The sequence below is a fragment of the Clytia hemisphaerica genome, unplaced genomic scaffold, assembly GCF_902728285.1.
Source record: "Clytia hemisphaerica strain Z4C2 unplaced genomic scaffold, Clytia hemisphaerica genome assembly, whole genome shotgun sequence".
NCBI classification, from domain to species: Eukaryota; Metazoa; Cnidaria; class Hydrozoa; order Leptothecata; family Clytiidae; genus Clytia; species Clytia hemisphaerica.
Genome location: NW_027103611.1, coordinates 63,338 through 78,526, shown reverse-complemented (window position 1 = coordinate 78,526; position 15,189 = coordinate 63,338). Strand labels below are relative to the sequence as shown.

Here is a 15,189-nt window from a genome sequence, read left to right as displayed (position 1 = left end):
AAAAAAAATAAGACCAATTTAAGATCTATTGTTGTTTAATTTTTAAGAACTCTTATAAAGTATATGCTTATAAAAAATAAATATGCTCATATTGTGCGCCGTCCCTTGTTTATTTTGTAAGAACTAATAACCGAAAGGTATGTCACCGTCTATCAAGAGTTATTGATTTGATTCTTATAGAGTATATGCTTATAAGAAAAATAAATATGCTCATATTGTGCCTGGCCCTTGTTTACTGTGTAAGAACTAATTACCGAAAGGTATATCACCATCTATTAAGAGTTATTGATTTGATTCTTATAAAGTAAATGCTAAAACTTATAAGAAAAATAAATATGCTCATATTGTATGCCGTCCCTTGTTTACCTTGTAAGAACTAATTACCGAAAGATATGTCACCGTCTATCAAGAGTTATTGATTTGATTCTTATAAAGTAAATGCTTATAAGAAAAATAAATATGCTCATATTTTATGCCGTCCCTTGTTTACCTTGTAAGAACTAATTACCGAAAGGTATATCACCGTCTATCAAGAGTTATCGATTTGATTCTTATAAAGTAAATGCCTATAAGAAAAATAAATATGCGTATATTGTGCGCTGTCCCTTGTTTACTTAGTAAGAGCTGATTACCGAAAGGTATATCACCGTCTATCAAGAGTTATTGATTTGATTCTTATAAAGTATATGCTTATAAGAAAATAAAGAAAAAATCAAAACTGTGAAGCTAAAGACACAAAGATATACTAGCTAATAGCCAAGGCTATGATGCGCCCGTTGCTAAAAGTATTATTCTGGAATAACATTACCGGATATAGTAAGTACTCTATCTCAATGTTGGATACGGTACATTGCAATTAAAAACTCCTGAAACAATTATTTTATAAGAGCACCTGTTTAATTAAGGAACTAATAAATAAAGTAAATGCTTTTAAGAAAAATGAATATGCTCATATTGTGCGCAATCCCTTGTTTACTTTGTAAGAACTAATTACCGAAAGGTATATCACCATCTATTAAGAGTTATTGATTTGATTCTTATAAAGTAAATGCTAAAACTTATAAGAAAAATAAATATGCTCATATTGTATGCCGTCCCTTGTTTACCTTGTAAGAACTAATTACCGAAAGGTATATCACCGTCTATCAAGAGTTATTGATTTGATTCTTATAAAGTATATGCTTATAAGAAAAATAAATATGCTCATATTGTGCGCCATCCCTTGTTTACTTAGTAAGAACCGATTACCGAAAGGTATATCAACGTCCATCAAGAGTTATTGATTTGATTCTTATAAAGTAAATGCCTATAAGAAAAATAAATATGCTCATATTGTGCGCCATCCCTTGTTTACTTAGTAAGAACCGATTACCGAAAGGTATATCAACGTCCATCAAGAGTTATTGATTTGATTCTTATAAAGTAAATGCTTATAAGAAAAATAAATATGCGTATATTGTGCGCTGTCCCTTGTTTACTTAGTAAGAGCTGATTACCGAAAGGTATATCACCGTCTATCAAGAGTTATTGATTTGATTCTTATAAAGTATATGCTCATAAGAAAATAAAGAAAAAATCAAAGCTGTGAAGCTAAAGACACAAAGATATACTAGCTAATAGCCAAGGCTATGATGCGCCCGTTGCTAAAAGTATCATTCTGGAATAACATTACCGGATATAGTAAGTACTCTATCTCAATGTTGGATACGGTACATTGCAATTAAAAACTTCTGAAACAATTATTTTATAAGAGCACCTGTTTAATTAAGGAACTAATAAATAAAGTAAATGCTTTTAAGAAAAATGAATATGCTCATATTGTGCACAATCCCTTGTTTACTTTGGAAGAACTAATTACCGAAAGGTATATCACCGTCTATCAAGAGTTATTGATTTGATTCCTATAAAGTAAATGCTTATAAGAAACATAAATATGCTCATATTGTGCGCCGTCTCTTGTTTACTTTGTAAGAACTAATCACCGAAAGTTATATTACCGTCTATCAAGAGTTATTGATTTGATTCTTATAAAGTATATGCTTATAAGAAAAATAAATATGCTCATATTGCGTGTCATCCTTTGTTTACTTTATAAGAACTAATTACCGAAAAGTATATCACCGTCTATCAAAAGTTATTGATTTAATTCTTATAAAGTATATGCTTATAAGAAAAATAAATATGCTCATATTGCGTGCCATCCTTTGTTTACTTTATAAGAACTAATTACCGAAAAGTATATCAACGTCTATCAAAAGTTATTGATTTGATTCTTATAAAGTATATGCTTATAAGAAAAATAAATATGCTCATATTGTGCGCCATCCTTTGTTTACTTTGTAAAACCTAATTACCGTAAGGTATATCACCGTCTATCAAAAGTTATTGATTTGATTCTTATAAAGTATATGCTTATAAGAAAATAAAGAAAAAAATCTAAACTGTGAAGTTAAAGACACAAAGATAAATGACGTAATCCAAAGAAAACATGCAAAAACCGTCCGTGGTTATACGAGCGTGTAATTTGTAAATTAAATTTAGTGAGTTCGTCCACCGTATCAAGCACTTTCGTTTTCTAATTTTTTTTCCGATGACACCGCCGCCGCCGCGAAAGGCTATCGTAATACTTTCGCTAGGCGAAATTAAAAATTAAAAATATTATACCAAGAATATGTTCTTGGCCGCATTTTTTTTGCCCTACCTTTATTGAAATTAGCTGCAAAATTCCCAAATTATCTTTACTTTTACTCTTACTTTCAGATAGCCTAACTGGTTGGCAATGAACCTATTAAATAAGTGAACAAACGGCCTGGAACCTCAGACTATATTTGTAATATTTGTAAAATATTTTTGATTTTCGAATCTGATCCTAAAGCCTTTAAATATGGAGGCATTTCATATACATGTTTTTTCTTTTATAAGCATAACGATTTTAAGCATATACAGGCTCAGTTTTTAGTATCTAAACAATGGCTCTATTGTTTTGAGAACAATAAATGCTTAGCATAATGCGAGCCTGATAAAGGGACTGACACTTGCTTATAAAAAACATGTACAGTATAACCGTTCAGTACCTTATTCCATCGCCAGAAAGGTCTTCACATACAACAGTCCATTTGGAATATTGATCACATTTAGGGTCGTTGGTACCAATAAATTGATACTTTGTTGCAGCACAACCATGTGATCCACATCCAGAATTCGATGTAGGTCTTGACTTAAAAGACAAACGTGCTGGAATAAAAGCTTGTCGGAATTTGTACCAGATCAAGTGAGGAAAAGCGTAATCAACGTTGCCAGTGCCTTGGGCATTTCTTCCACTGTGCCATACTTGGTCGCTACCCTAAAAAAAGAGTTGAAAATATGAATTTTGAGTCCCAATTATAAAAATTCATTTTCTCCTTTTCTTTCTTCGAGTTTTATTTTCATTTTCACTTTTTAAATTATTGATATTAAAGAAAATAATGCCCTGATTTATCTTTTCCACACGCTATACAATTGAATTGAAGGTTAAAAACAAAACAAAAATGTATGCAGGCTCAAAGCGAATGTGTTTAGGTTTGAGGTAATCTCCAAACAGATCGTGATTACACTACGCACGAAACGTATTCGCTTTAAAAGATGTGACTCAGTAAGAAGATCTGCTCAGTTTTGACGTACTCTCTTTGATTATCATCTAGATTTTGGATAAAAAAAGAAATAATAGAAATAAAGCAAAATTATATCAAAACACCAAAAATTACTTTAGAAACCAGTTGCTTGCGCTTTTGTTTCCAATCAAAAGAATCAAGAGGCAGTGTTAGATGTAATGTTTTTTTGCTTAAAAAGCTTATCAGATCATCACGTCAAAGGAAAGCGTCATGTTGTATTTTATAAAAGTCCGAAGAATGTATGAATATATAAATTTTCTATTTGTTTCAGAGCTACTTTAAAGGGATGTAGGAGTTTGATCTATACAAAGAAGTTAGGTGGGAATTAAACCTAGTTGACATTCAAGGTTTTAATCACAAACCTGCAGAAAGGCATTTTCAGCTTTCCAACTTGGCAGGCTGTAAACGGATGTTGTTCCGACTGAGCCTCCAACAAATCTCAACTCGCGCAGTGTTTGTGCTATAAGCAAATGGATTACAATAAGCCAGTGTTGTAGAAAACATGTTGGCGTTACGAATAACTTAATCGAATGGCTAAGATTAGAACGGCTAAAAACACACCGTCTTAAAGAAAATTTCCCGAGAGATGCTTGGAAAAGTGGGTACTGGGTACGTGTGAGTCCATAAATCCCTCGAAAGTCTATCAAAGGGGTACAAAAACGAAAATTTAGCAATTGAGTCTCTGAATAGGTCCAAAAATTACGTAATATCAAACATCGACACCCTTAAAAAGTCATTAAATCAGGTAATTTTGAGCTAAAAATTGTAAAAATAGTCCATCAAAGGGTTGCAAAAACTTTGAAATTCAGTCTCTCAAATGGCCGATTTCTGAATTTTTGCTTGGACATACCCGTCACCTCGCAAACATAGTACCCTCACCTGCCTCCCTCTCGGGGAAAAAATCACTTATCAAAAGATTTTCGGCAGAGCCCCTATTCGTCTTATCAGGTGATACGCGTATTTTTTTATAAGATCGTCAACTAATTTTTTGAAGCCCTCGGACTTTCTTAGGTAACTGTTTGAGTTTTGAGCCTAAAAAGTTTCTTAAAATGCTCTTAATCTCACCCTTTTATGAGTATTTTTATAGGGTTTTCTAAGAAATTTTGTCTTTTAGAGTCCGCAACGACTAAAAATGTTCTCAATTTTTCTTAACATTTTAGCCACGTCGAAACCTCTGTTCTTATATAGTTTGTTTTTATAAAAAAGCATGTATGACACAATATACCGAATTAACTAAAACCTTTTTTTTTCACGCTTTTCTCAAATTTATTATTGAAAAGGCCTCCATCGTCGTGTAATTAAATTCCATTCCACAGGTACATATCTCTTTAAAATTCTTTGAAATTTAGATTAACACTCCCATTTTCTTGAGGTACCAAGTTCCCAATAAATTTCAGCCAGCTGATATACGCCACGTTTACAGGCAAAAACACAATACAATTTACCTTGGAAAGAAAAACCTATTACAGCACACAGTAAAATAATCTTGAAAACCATTTTTGCTCAAAATTAATGTTTTCTTGTCACTCAGTTCCTCGTAATCGAAGTGATAATGATTTTCACTTACGAGACTATATCTCTATTTATACTTGCCTATCAATCATCACAGTTTTTATATTGTTTCGTTGATTGGTTCGTCTCGGTAAATCGCTACCTTCAGCAATCAGCAAGCATAATATTATCAGCGCATATATGACCAAACTGTTTCAATTGACATTGAGCAATACTAGGAAGTGATAATGATTTTCGCTTACGAGACTCTATTTCTATTTATACTTACCTATCAATCATCACAGCTTTTAAATTATTTTGTTGATTGGTTCGTCTCGGTAAATCTCTATCTTCAGCAATCAGCAAGTTTAATATTATAATAGCGCATATATGACAAACCTGTTTCAATTGACATTGAGCAATACACGCTTTTTTTAATAAGAATATCTTCTATAAGAATACCAGGGTGAAATCTGGCCAAATCGTAAAAATACCCTAAGAATACCCTCTAGGGTGAATTTCACAGAATTTAATAAAAATACAATCATTTTGTATTTGGTTAACAGAAAAAAACTGCTTCCTTTGTTAGCGACTTGAATTTAAACTTTGAGGCAGAAATGTAATTTTAGCTCCAAATGTTCATGCAAAAGTCCAAAACTCTCAAATTGATAATTTCTCATGTTTAGTAAAAAAGTGAAGTCTGAAAAAGTAAGAATACGTTAAGAATATTTCACCTTCAATTTTGGCACTTTCTTAAGAATACTTGATCCTCATCCAAAGTACACTATTTTTATCTTTAAAAAAGCGTGTATTAGGAATATGATTGATAGGGTTAGATAATTTTGACGTGAATACGTCAATCGAATTATGGAATGCTTTCTGTATCTTCTGCTCGAGTCATGTATATTTTTTAGATCACAAAAAATATGAAATATTTCAAAACATCCACATAAACTCAAATATTTTGGTCTGAGATTTTCATACCTTGAGCATGATGACATTTCTGACAGAAATTGACACATTTCCAATACAAATTTAATTTTTTTATGTCAAATATATCGTTTAAACCGTAATTTATTGAATATTTAAGATAAAATAAGCATTGTAGACTAAGGAAACCTGTTTCTAAAGCTTTTGTTAGAATACAATAGCTATTTTATAAGAACAAAGAAAATTTTCGGTTTTTGTTCACTATGGGCATGATGAGTGATGTCATCAAAAATTTATTTTTCAAAAGTTACCTTATATGACAAGGACCATATGTATGCCAAATTTCATTCAAAAAGACCGACTAGATCAAAAGTTAAGGGGTGGTACAGGAACAGCCGCCCTAGTTTTGAACCGCCTCTAAAATACCCTGAGTATCAGAGGTTAAGTTTTCAAAAAATATATTAACCTCTGAAGACAAATAATAGAAATTTTATCGCGCATGTGGCAATCTAATCACTGTAGAAAAAATCAAAGATGAAGAGCAAATATTACCATATTAATGTCTAGCAGACTGTATCAGTATGCAGTTTACTTGTATTTACGAATTCCCCAGAAACCTCCAAGATGTAATTGAAATGAGTTTATTTCGAAAGAAATCTTTTACATGATACCCAAATGTATAACAGTAATTACTAAACTTTTAATTATAGAAATGTCACTTTAATTGAATCGAAATAATAGACAGACTTTATGTTATGATTCTCTATCATTGACTCTTTTTACAAAGCATTGATGACTTTTTGTAAGTTGTGTTTTCAACGACGGGAATAAAAATATCAACTTTGAACCTCATCCAAGATCTTGGATGGTCGTCATGGTTACTTTTGTCTTCGTTGATTGCGTGCTGAATAGAATCTCGATTCGTCGGCACAGCGTCAATATATGATTTTGACCTGTGCTATTCACGGTACCTCTAAAAGCCTAGTATGAATAGGGTTAAAGTACAAAACGAAAGTACAAAGATTAATAAATACGTTAGGGTGGTACTCGCTAACAAGGTCGGGATTTGAGGTGGCTAAATATGTCGTTCTTAATTGTCGTTTTCTCTCGTTCTTTGTCGGCATTTCTCAGGGGGTATTGGATCATTACCAGTTAGGGTCAGGGTTGGTCTCCAGAGTCACAATTTAGAGCCAAAAAGAACAGACCTCGTTGACACATACTTTAGAGATTTTTCAACTTTTGATAAGGATTAGGGATTTAGAGCGAAGCATTAGTACCTATGAGATCATCAGTAATCATTTTGAATGCCATTCGTTGAAAAGATAAACTGTTACAAAAATAGCAAATATAAGCACAAATATCTATTTTATATTGCTTGCTCCCTTCGTGAAGATATTAATTGAGGAATAAAAAGTTTCTTTATTTTTTAACTCTCCAAGGTATATAAGTATAATCCGAAGAGAAAATTACTATACGCAGTTTTGCATACGTGAAGTAAGAACTAAGCTCCTGGAGTATGTTTTATTAACAGTTTTCAACTATTTTACAACCCTGTCTCACATTTTTTTCTCAATGAGGATAAAAAATTCCTATTGAAATCCCAATGGGGATATAAATTTTATTATTTCAAGGCTAAAAATTCAGTGGGGATAATATTTATGTCTTCGTTTTCTTCAAAGTTGATATGTGAATAAAATATCTTTGGAATAATCAAAACCGACTATCACTCAATTACGAAGATCTATTTATGAATTTAATGATCACCTGATTTTTGTATCTCATTAAAGTGCGGTATTGTGGTCATTCGTTTCGACCAGCTCATCATATCTTTACGAATCATCAGATCTTTCCTCATCTCATCACTTTGAAATTTAAAACTTTTCTCTATTGTTGTATCATCCATTAATGATAATTAGCCCGAATCACTTGATATTAACCCTATTCGGACTAGGGGGGGGCTCTTTCTGTTCGGAAGTCAAACTATTGGTAATAGCTCCTGAAATAATAGAGCTTTTGCCGTGAAATTTTCTGTAAATTCCTAACTTTTATTTTGCTTCAAAATAAAAAAAAAATTAACACCTAAATATTTTCGCACCTTGAGCATGATGATATTCCTGACAGTAAGGTGTCACAAAAATTGACACTTTTCCAATACAAATTTATTTTTAATGTCAAATATATCGTTTAAACCGTAATTTATTGAATATTTAGGATAAAATAAGCATTTTAAACTCAGGCAACTTTTTTCTAAAGCCTTTGTTAGAATACAATAGCTATTTATAAGAACAATGGAAAATTTCGGTTTTTGCTCACTTTGGGTATGATGTGTGACGTCATCAAAAAAAAATTTTGTCAAAAGTTACCTTAATGATTTTGATACCATTTTCCCCAAATTGGCCCATTTTTTGGACGTGAGAGTCAAAATCATCCCCATATAATGGATTTGAATGCACCACTATTCTGTTTAAGGAGAATCGGGAAGGCTATAATAGAAAACTATTTTAGTGTATCCATTTCAGAATAAATGTACCTTTTTAACCCTTTAAGCCGTTACCTTTTAAGCCGTTCGTATTTTTTAAAGTTTGACCTATTTGCCACGGAAAAAAGTGGCATATGCCAGGGTCGGATACAGGAGGTAGGCTATCTTATTCATGGAGAGTAATTAGTTTCCATATAAGGTAATACGATAATAAAGTGCATTCTCCTCCATTGGTTATAGCCGCCCTCTGTATCCGAGCCTGTATGCCGACGTGGGCAAAAGGTCACGATTTTCACTTCATTTTCTGAATAATATATGAAGTATTAGCCAAGGATTATAATTTTGACTTGAACGTTGTAGAATAGTTACTTTTCAACATAGAAAAGTTTTTAAATATTCATTTTCTTCATTTCAAACCATCTAATACAAAATCTTTGTAGAATTGTGAAATTTTGCAGTAACGAAATGGAAAGTACTTATGTCGGCAAATCCCGACATCGGCAAAGAAATCGAAATGCCGCATGTCAGCATATGCCGGCATCGGCACGGAAAGGGTTAGTTCTTAATGGTTGTGATAATATTGCTAATGTCTGTTGAGACAGAGATTTGGGAAAAGAGGATAAGAATCGCCGCTGCCGCTCGCTGTTTTCTCATTGTTGATCATTGAATTCGGCGTCGTCTGAAGTCGCTAGGCTAGGGAACAACTTGGCCAAGAAGGTACTGCGAAAAAAATGGCGTTATGTGCAGTATTATAACAGTTCAAGAAAAACTGTCTGAATTTACTCCTTTGGAGGGGTTTCCTACTGATATAAACAACTGAAAAGCAAATAACGATCTTTTGGGGTTTCCACTGACAAAAAAATCTGCTGTTGCATGCTTTATTTTTTGAGAAAAAGATGGCGGAAGCAGGCATGCTAAAATTGGATGTGAAATGGGACCTTTTTATTTTTAGCTAGTTTGCCTTACTGGAAAGTCTTTCAGAGTCAAAATAAAGTGGTTTGGGTTGGCAAAAGGTTTTAGGTGACTAGCCTAGCTTTGGTTTTTATTGGCACCTTCTAGATCTTTTTGGCACATCCTTCAAAGATAGCTGAAAAATTGTATTAAAAAGTGTATTTTTGGTTTGTTAAGTTGAATAAAATTAATTTTTTTTGTGTTGCAAACATAATTTTTATGGGTAGCAGTAAGGTTGATTAAATGACAACCTATAGCTTAGTTTTAAATGGCAAATCTTCAAACTTTCTTAGCATTTTGATAGACCTTTTTTCAAAGAGGCCACCCCTTTGAATAATTATGTAGTCCAGCAGAAAAACAATGATAAAATCATGCATAATTATTACAATATGCATGATACAGTAATTATGCATGGCTCTATCATTGTTTTTATGGCTGGACTACATAATTATTCAACAGGACGTTCTCTTTGAAAAAAGGTCTATTGAAGATGGGCAGATAGGCAAAATCGACTAAAAATGTTGTTTTTTTTTCCTAGTTTTGGATGAAAAAATAATGTTATCCTAGCAAAACTTGCTTGATGGCAATGGACAATGGATTTTAGATTTGGTAAGTATACTGAATTATCCTTGTTGCCTTTTTAGCTTCTACTGAGGAAAAACATTTTTTTGGGGTTGAAATTTCAAGTTTTTGTATGTAACAGAAAATTGCAATCAAAGTTCTAATATTTTTACTTATGTAATTTATAAAACTATGACTCTGACCAGTTTGGCTCCGACCGGTTAGTAGATTTGCTCCGACCGGTTAGTAGATTTGCTCTGACCGGTTAGTAGATTGGCTCTGACACCGGTTAGTAGATTGGCTCTGACCGGTTAATAGATTGGCTCTGACCGATTAATAGATTGGCTCTGACCAGTTAGTAGATTGGCTCTGACCGGTTAATAGATTGGCTCTGAGTTATAGATTGCTCTGACCGATTAATAGATTCTGACCGATAGATGGCTCTGACCGATTAATAGATTGGCTCTGACCGATTAATAGATTGGCTCTGACCGGTTTAATAGATTGTCCAGTTATATAAGGTTTATTTCACCGGTTTTTGTCAATGGTCGGTGGAATTAAGATTTGTTGTTTGTGTTCTGTAGTTGTTCATGATAGCTTGCTGCAAAAATCCTAATTCCCATTTTCATTGTTATATACTTTCAGGTTAGTTACCATCATACTGCCCAGTAACCTAGATCCATGAATTATTTTGTATATCTTCACGTGGTTGAGAATTGGCTTAAAATCTGTCTGAATTTGTCAAGTACAAGGTTCAATATCTTTGCAAACACCAACAAATTCTGCTAATAAGATGGACGGGTGAAAAGCATAATTTAACTCAAAGGAAACAACAATGGAATCTGATGTCATGGTTTGTTTGCAGTTGGATTGGGGTCTTTTTATCCCTGTTTCACCAGGATTTCTTGCTTGATTACGCAAATAGTCCCAAACAAGACACCAGAATGAGGCTGGACTACAATTACAAGATATGAACCAACCATATATATATATCAAAAATGCTTTTAATAGAAATTCCAGTTTGGACACTGGACTATTTTCATGCATCACATTATATAATTATTCATCTTATGAAATACTCTTTTCTTGAGCATTGATGAGCAGTCTGGTTATATTCATACTTTTTTTCTCTAAAATTTTATTTGAAAGGGTAAATTGCTTTTTAACTTAGAACCACACCTCTATTAAAATTAGTGAGCCCCCCCCCCCTAAATCCAAGAGTGACCGATTTTTCATACACTGTTTCACATTATATATGTTTATTTTCCAAGGTGCTTTTAGTGAGGAAGGACCAAGTCAAAGTTTTTTTATTGTAATTAATTTTCTTGCAATTATTTAAGTAACTTTTTGGAAGCAATAAGACAAATAAAACTGACATAACAAGAATCAAATTAGTCCAGAAATTTTTAACCAGTTTATTATTATTATTTTTGCTATTGTTTTGTATTATATTGCTATTATTTTTCGCTTTGTTGTGTAAACTTCAAAAAGTTCTTACAAAAAAATTCATGATATTTTTGATTTCTTGTCATTGATATCATGAATTGCCATTGTTTTAGTCCTGTTTTTTTCTTTCCCTTCTCCTTCATTGTTTTAATATTCAACCAAGCTAGCTCTTTTTTATATGGTTGTCAAAACACTTAGCCCGAGAAGTAATGAAAACTATATTAGTTTTACCAGCTTCGTTTTGTGTTTGAATGCAATAAATTTTAAATTCTTTAATAGTAATTATTTCTATTTCTACAATATAATCTGTGACATTGGTTCGAGCATTCCTTGAGGAAAGTATTTTGGCTAAAACTGAAACTTTTTGGCTCGACTTATACTGTATCCGCCCTGTCCAAAATGAAAAGTGCTTATAAAAAATACCAAAATCCCCGATAGTAGAAATATTTTTATTTCACTTTCGATATCAACCACGGCTACCATTTTTTGTTTGTACTTCTAGTCTTGTACACATAGAATAATCAAGCGCTCCGATTGGCTCAGAACTAAAACAATCGATCGGGCGCAGATATTTCAATAGAACAAAAGGTTCCCTAGCCTATATTTCTATAGCTGAATAGCGCAATTCTTATCCTCTTTTCCCAAATCTCTGGTTGAGATAAACAGGAAATTTGAGGTTAATAATCACCTTTCAAAATTTCGTAATGATTTTAGATGTGAGTACCTCAATAGTTTGCAGATAAATGTCCTTTTTACATACAGGCAACCCTCTCACTTTAATGGGATAAATTTTCGCGGGGATTAAATTTCGCTGTTGAGCTCATCTGCAAAATTTTAAGATTTCGCGTGGACTTAAATTTCGATGACATTATCGGGAGACAATATTTACCTGATATCATCCCCGAACAGAAACAGCCCCCCCCCCTAGTACAAAAAAAGGGTTAGGATTTAGGAATGATTTTTAATTAACTTGAATGATATTTCGAAATTGATAAAAGTGAAAAGAAGGATAGGTTGCAAATGTTTAAATCGGAAAGCTTTCTTTTGCCAATTTTTGTATTATCACCATTTTTTTCAAGATCAAAGTTACTTCGCCGATAATCAACTAAAACACAGGTTTCTAGGTGTTGAAAGGGGTTTTGGGTTCTACTTTCTCTTTTTTATGAAAATAACAAGAAAAGACTAAAACCAAATCTGAAAATGGTTTGGCCTAACAAAAATTCTATGTATTTTCCAAAAGCGAAATTACAAGTTACAAGTTTTTGACTTTTAGTAAAAAAACAATAGCACTCAATGTCAGAATCGTGTGATGACAAACTTTTTGAAATTTGAGATTGTGATCTATAGACTAAAATACTTGGAGGTATTACTCAGGCCCTTAGAAAGTTTCTGCGCAGTCTGAAGAACATAAATAAACTCATTATCCCTTCAAAAATACACTCTTCTCGAGATGCATAAATTTATTGTTGTCCTCGTTTTCAAACAGATTTCATTGCTATGAAATTATAAATCTAAACCAATTTAAATTCCCAAAAGGCAAACATTAACTCTAAAACAAAAGTACTTGAAATTCAAAATGTCTCATGAGGTGTAAACAACACAATTATCATTGTGAATATGTAATTTTATAGCAATGAAATCTGTTTGAAAACGAGGACAACAATAAATTTATGCATCTCGAGAAGAGTGTATTGTAATAAAAAGAATATTTTTGCTGAAGAATGAGACGGATTCGAATATCTTTGTATATTATTTGTGCCTGAATTTCAATCGAATCGGAGAGTTGGGGCCTCTAATAATCTAAGAGATTGTACATTTTTTCGAAACCATTCTCCCAGGTCGAAAAATAAACGAAACTTTCTGATGACTAGAGACTCTTTGGGTCTCCATTAGAATATGTAATCACATGATAACGAGTGCAATTCGGAAATAATTGCACGAGTGAATTTTTTGTTTTTCAATTTTGGGAGTTCGAAAAGATGAGGAAAATTTGAGACAAAAATCACGAGTGTAATTTTTCGAATTGCACGTGTTATCGTGTGATTACAAGCTTATCGCACAATGATTTTCAGAATATTTTTTCTCAGTGTCACGAAAACAATGAAAGGAAATTACACTGAAAGCTTTATTTTCTCTTCTCCCTGTATGTTTTTTAGTTTTACTATTTTTCTCACAAAATAACATTCGAAAGAAATCAACACGTTCGATGAAAGAACGATGCAAAAAATATCAAAAACTCAATTTTGAAGAAATTGGCGCCCCTTCGAAAGTGTGATTAACGATTAATTGCGTTCTACAGGATTCAATTAACGATTAATTGCTCTCTTTGAAGGCGCGCCAAATAAGAAAAAATACCCCATCGTGCATTAAGTATCAAAGAATACACAAATAGACTTTTTTGTAACAAAAGAGTATAAAAACCAAGTTTTTCTATCAAAAACAATAAATCGATTTCAAAATTTTAAAGTTAAAAAAAGTACATTGCGGCAATCATCAAAGGCGCAAATAAAAACTATCAAACGATCAAAAACTATTGATAAATATTGAGACCATCTTTCGTGAATGGTGTTAAAAGGAACTATGAACAAAAACTAGATCGTTGTTAGATTTAAAAATTACCCTTTTTGACTAGCTTTCATGAAAGGAGTTAAAGAGAACCCAAAAACTAGCTAAAAATTACCCTTTTTTGTTGAGTTTTAGCTCATTACTATTTTTTATAAGGACATAGTATATAGTATATGAAAGAACATTAGTATGGTGGCTGAGGACTGCCACTGAAAGACAAACAAAACTTTTAAACAATTTCAAATTTAAAACAATCTTTTTTTCAAAATAAATTTTTTTGTTTTCCAGATTAAATTCATTTAACTCTCATTTAAAAATAGATTCATTTCAAAAAAGGTTTAAAAATGAACTCATTTCAATTTTGATTTTTCCTTTAAATCAAATCAATTTAATTTTTTTTGAAAATCAAGTCGTTTAACTTTTTTGGGAAATAGCTCAAAAACACTTTAGGGAATAGTATGCCCCTTTATCACATCACATATAACCATATAACTTTAACTCTTTCGTGCGATTTTTATAAGAACAAATGATTGAAAAAGAATATCTTCAATTTCGAAATGCTGGAAAATAAGAACAACTGATCCTTCTCCAAATTTTTTGTTTTTTACAGACTTGTTAGATTGAGTTATTTTTCACCGCCGTTAGAGTACAAAACCTAATTTACCCAGTTTTTTGACCGGTTTTCGAGAAAGTTTGCTCGAAATCAATCTGTGGATAGAGATGGGGGAAGACGTATAAGATAGTAGCAGGAAGTGCTTGCTCCTTGACCCACATCCGTGTATGAAAACGTCCATTCGATTGTTGGTCAATTTTCAATATTTTGAAAATTGAAAATTGATTTTTTACAGCAATTTTCAATATTTCAAAAAGTTCAAAAATTGAATTTCAAATTTTTATCTAATTTTAATTTTTTTCAACCCTAACCCTAAATTTATTGAAATTCCAATAGGGGTCAAAAGGGAATGGCACTAGTGGTAGTGAGGAGGCCTGTGAACTAAATCCACAACACAACCTTTTGCAAGAAAACATGTGTGCAGTTATGATACGATACAGAATACATTAAATGTTATATGAATCCAACTGTTGAGTCGTAGATTTATTTATTTGAAAACACTT

General features: G+C 32.3%; 1 protein-coding gene across 1 annotated transcript; it reads right to left on the bottom strand.

Moving 5' to 3' along the window:
- Positions 1-3,067: 3,067 nt before the first annotated feature.
- On the bottom strand, positions 3,068-5,199 carry LOC136802194 (uncharacterized). The gene is made up of 3 exons (XM_067058909.1): positions 5,096-5,199; positions 4,013-4,110; positions 3,068-3,343 (listed from the first exon to the last, which is right to left on the bottom strand). The coding sequence occupies exons 1-3, from the start codon at positions 5,145-5,147 to the stop codon at positions 3,068-3,070; spliced, it is 426 nt and encodes a 141-aa protein (XP_066915010.1). The 5' UTR covers positions 5,148-5,199.
- Between the last annotated feature and the right edge of the window lie 9,990 nt (positions 5,200-15,189).

Coding starts and splice junctions, on each gene's coding strand:
- LOC136802194 (XM_067058909.1), bottom strand. CDS start 5,147: ATGGTTTTCAAGATTATTTTACTGTGTGCTGTAATAGGTTTTTCTTTC. Junction 4,111..5,095: donor AATAGGTTTTTCTTTCCAAG/GTAAATTGTATT, acceptor ATTTGCTTATAG/CACAAACACTGCGCGAGTTG. Junction 3,344..4,012: donor CTGAAAATGCCTTTCTGCAG/GTTTGTGATTAA, acceptor CTCTTTTTTTAG/GGTAGCGACCAAGTATGGCA.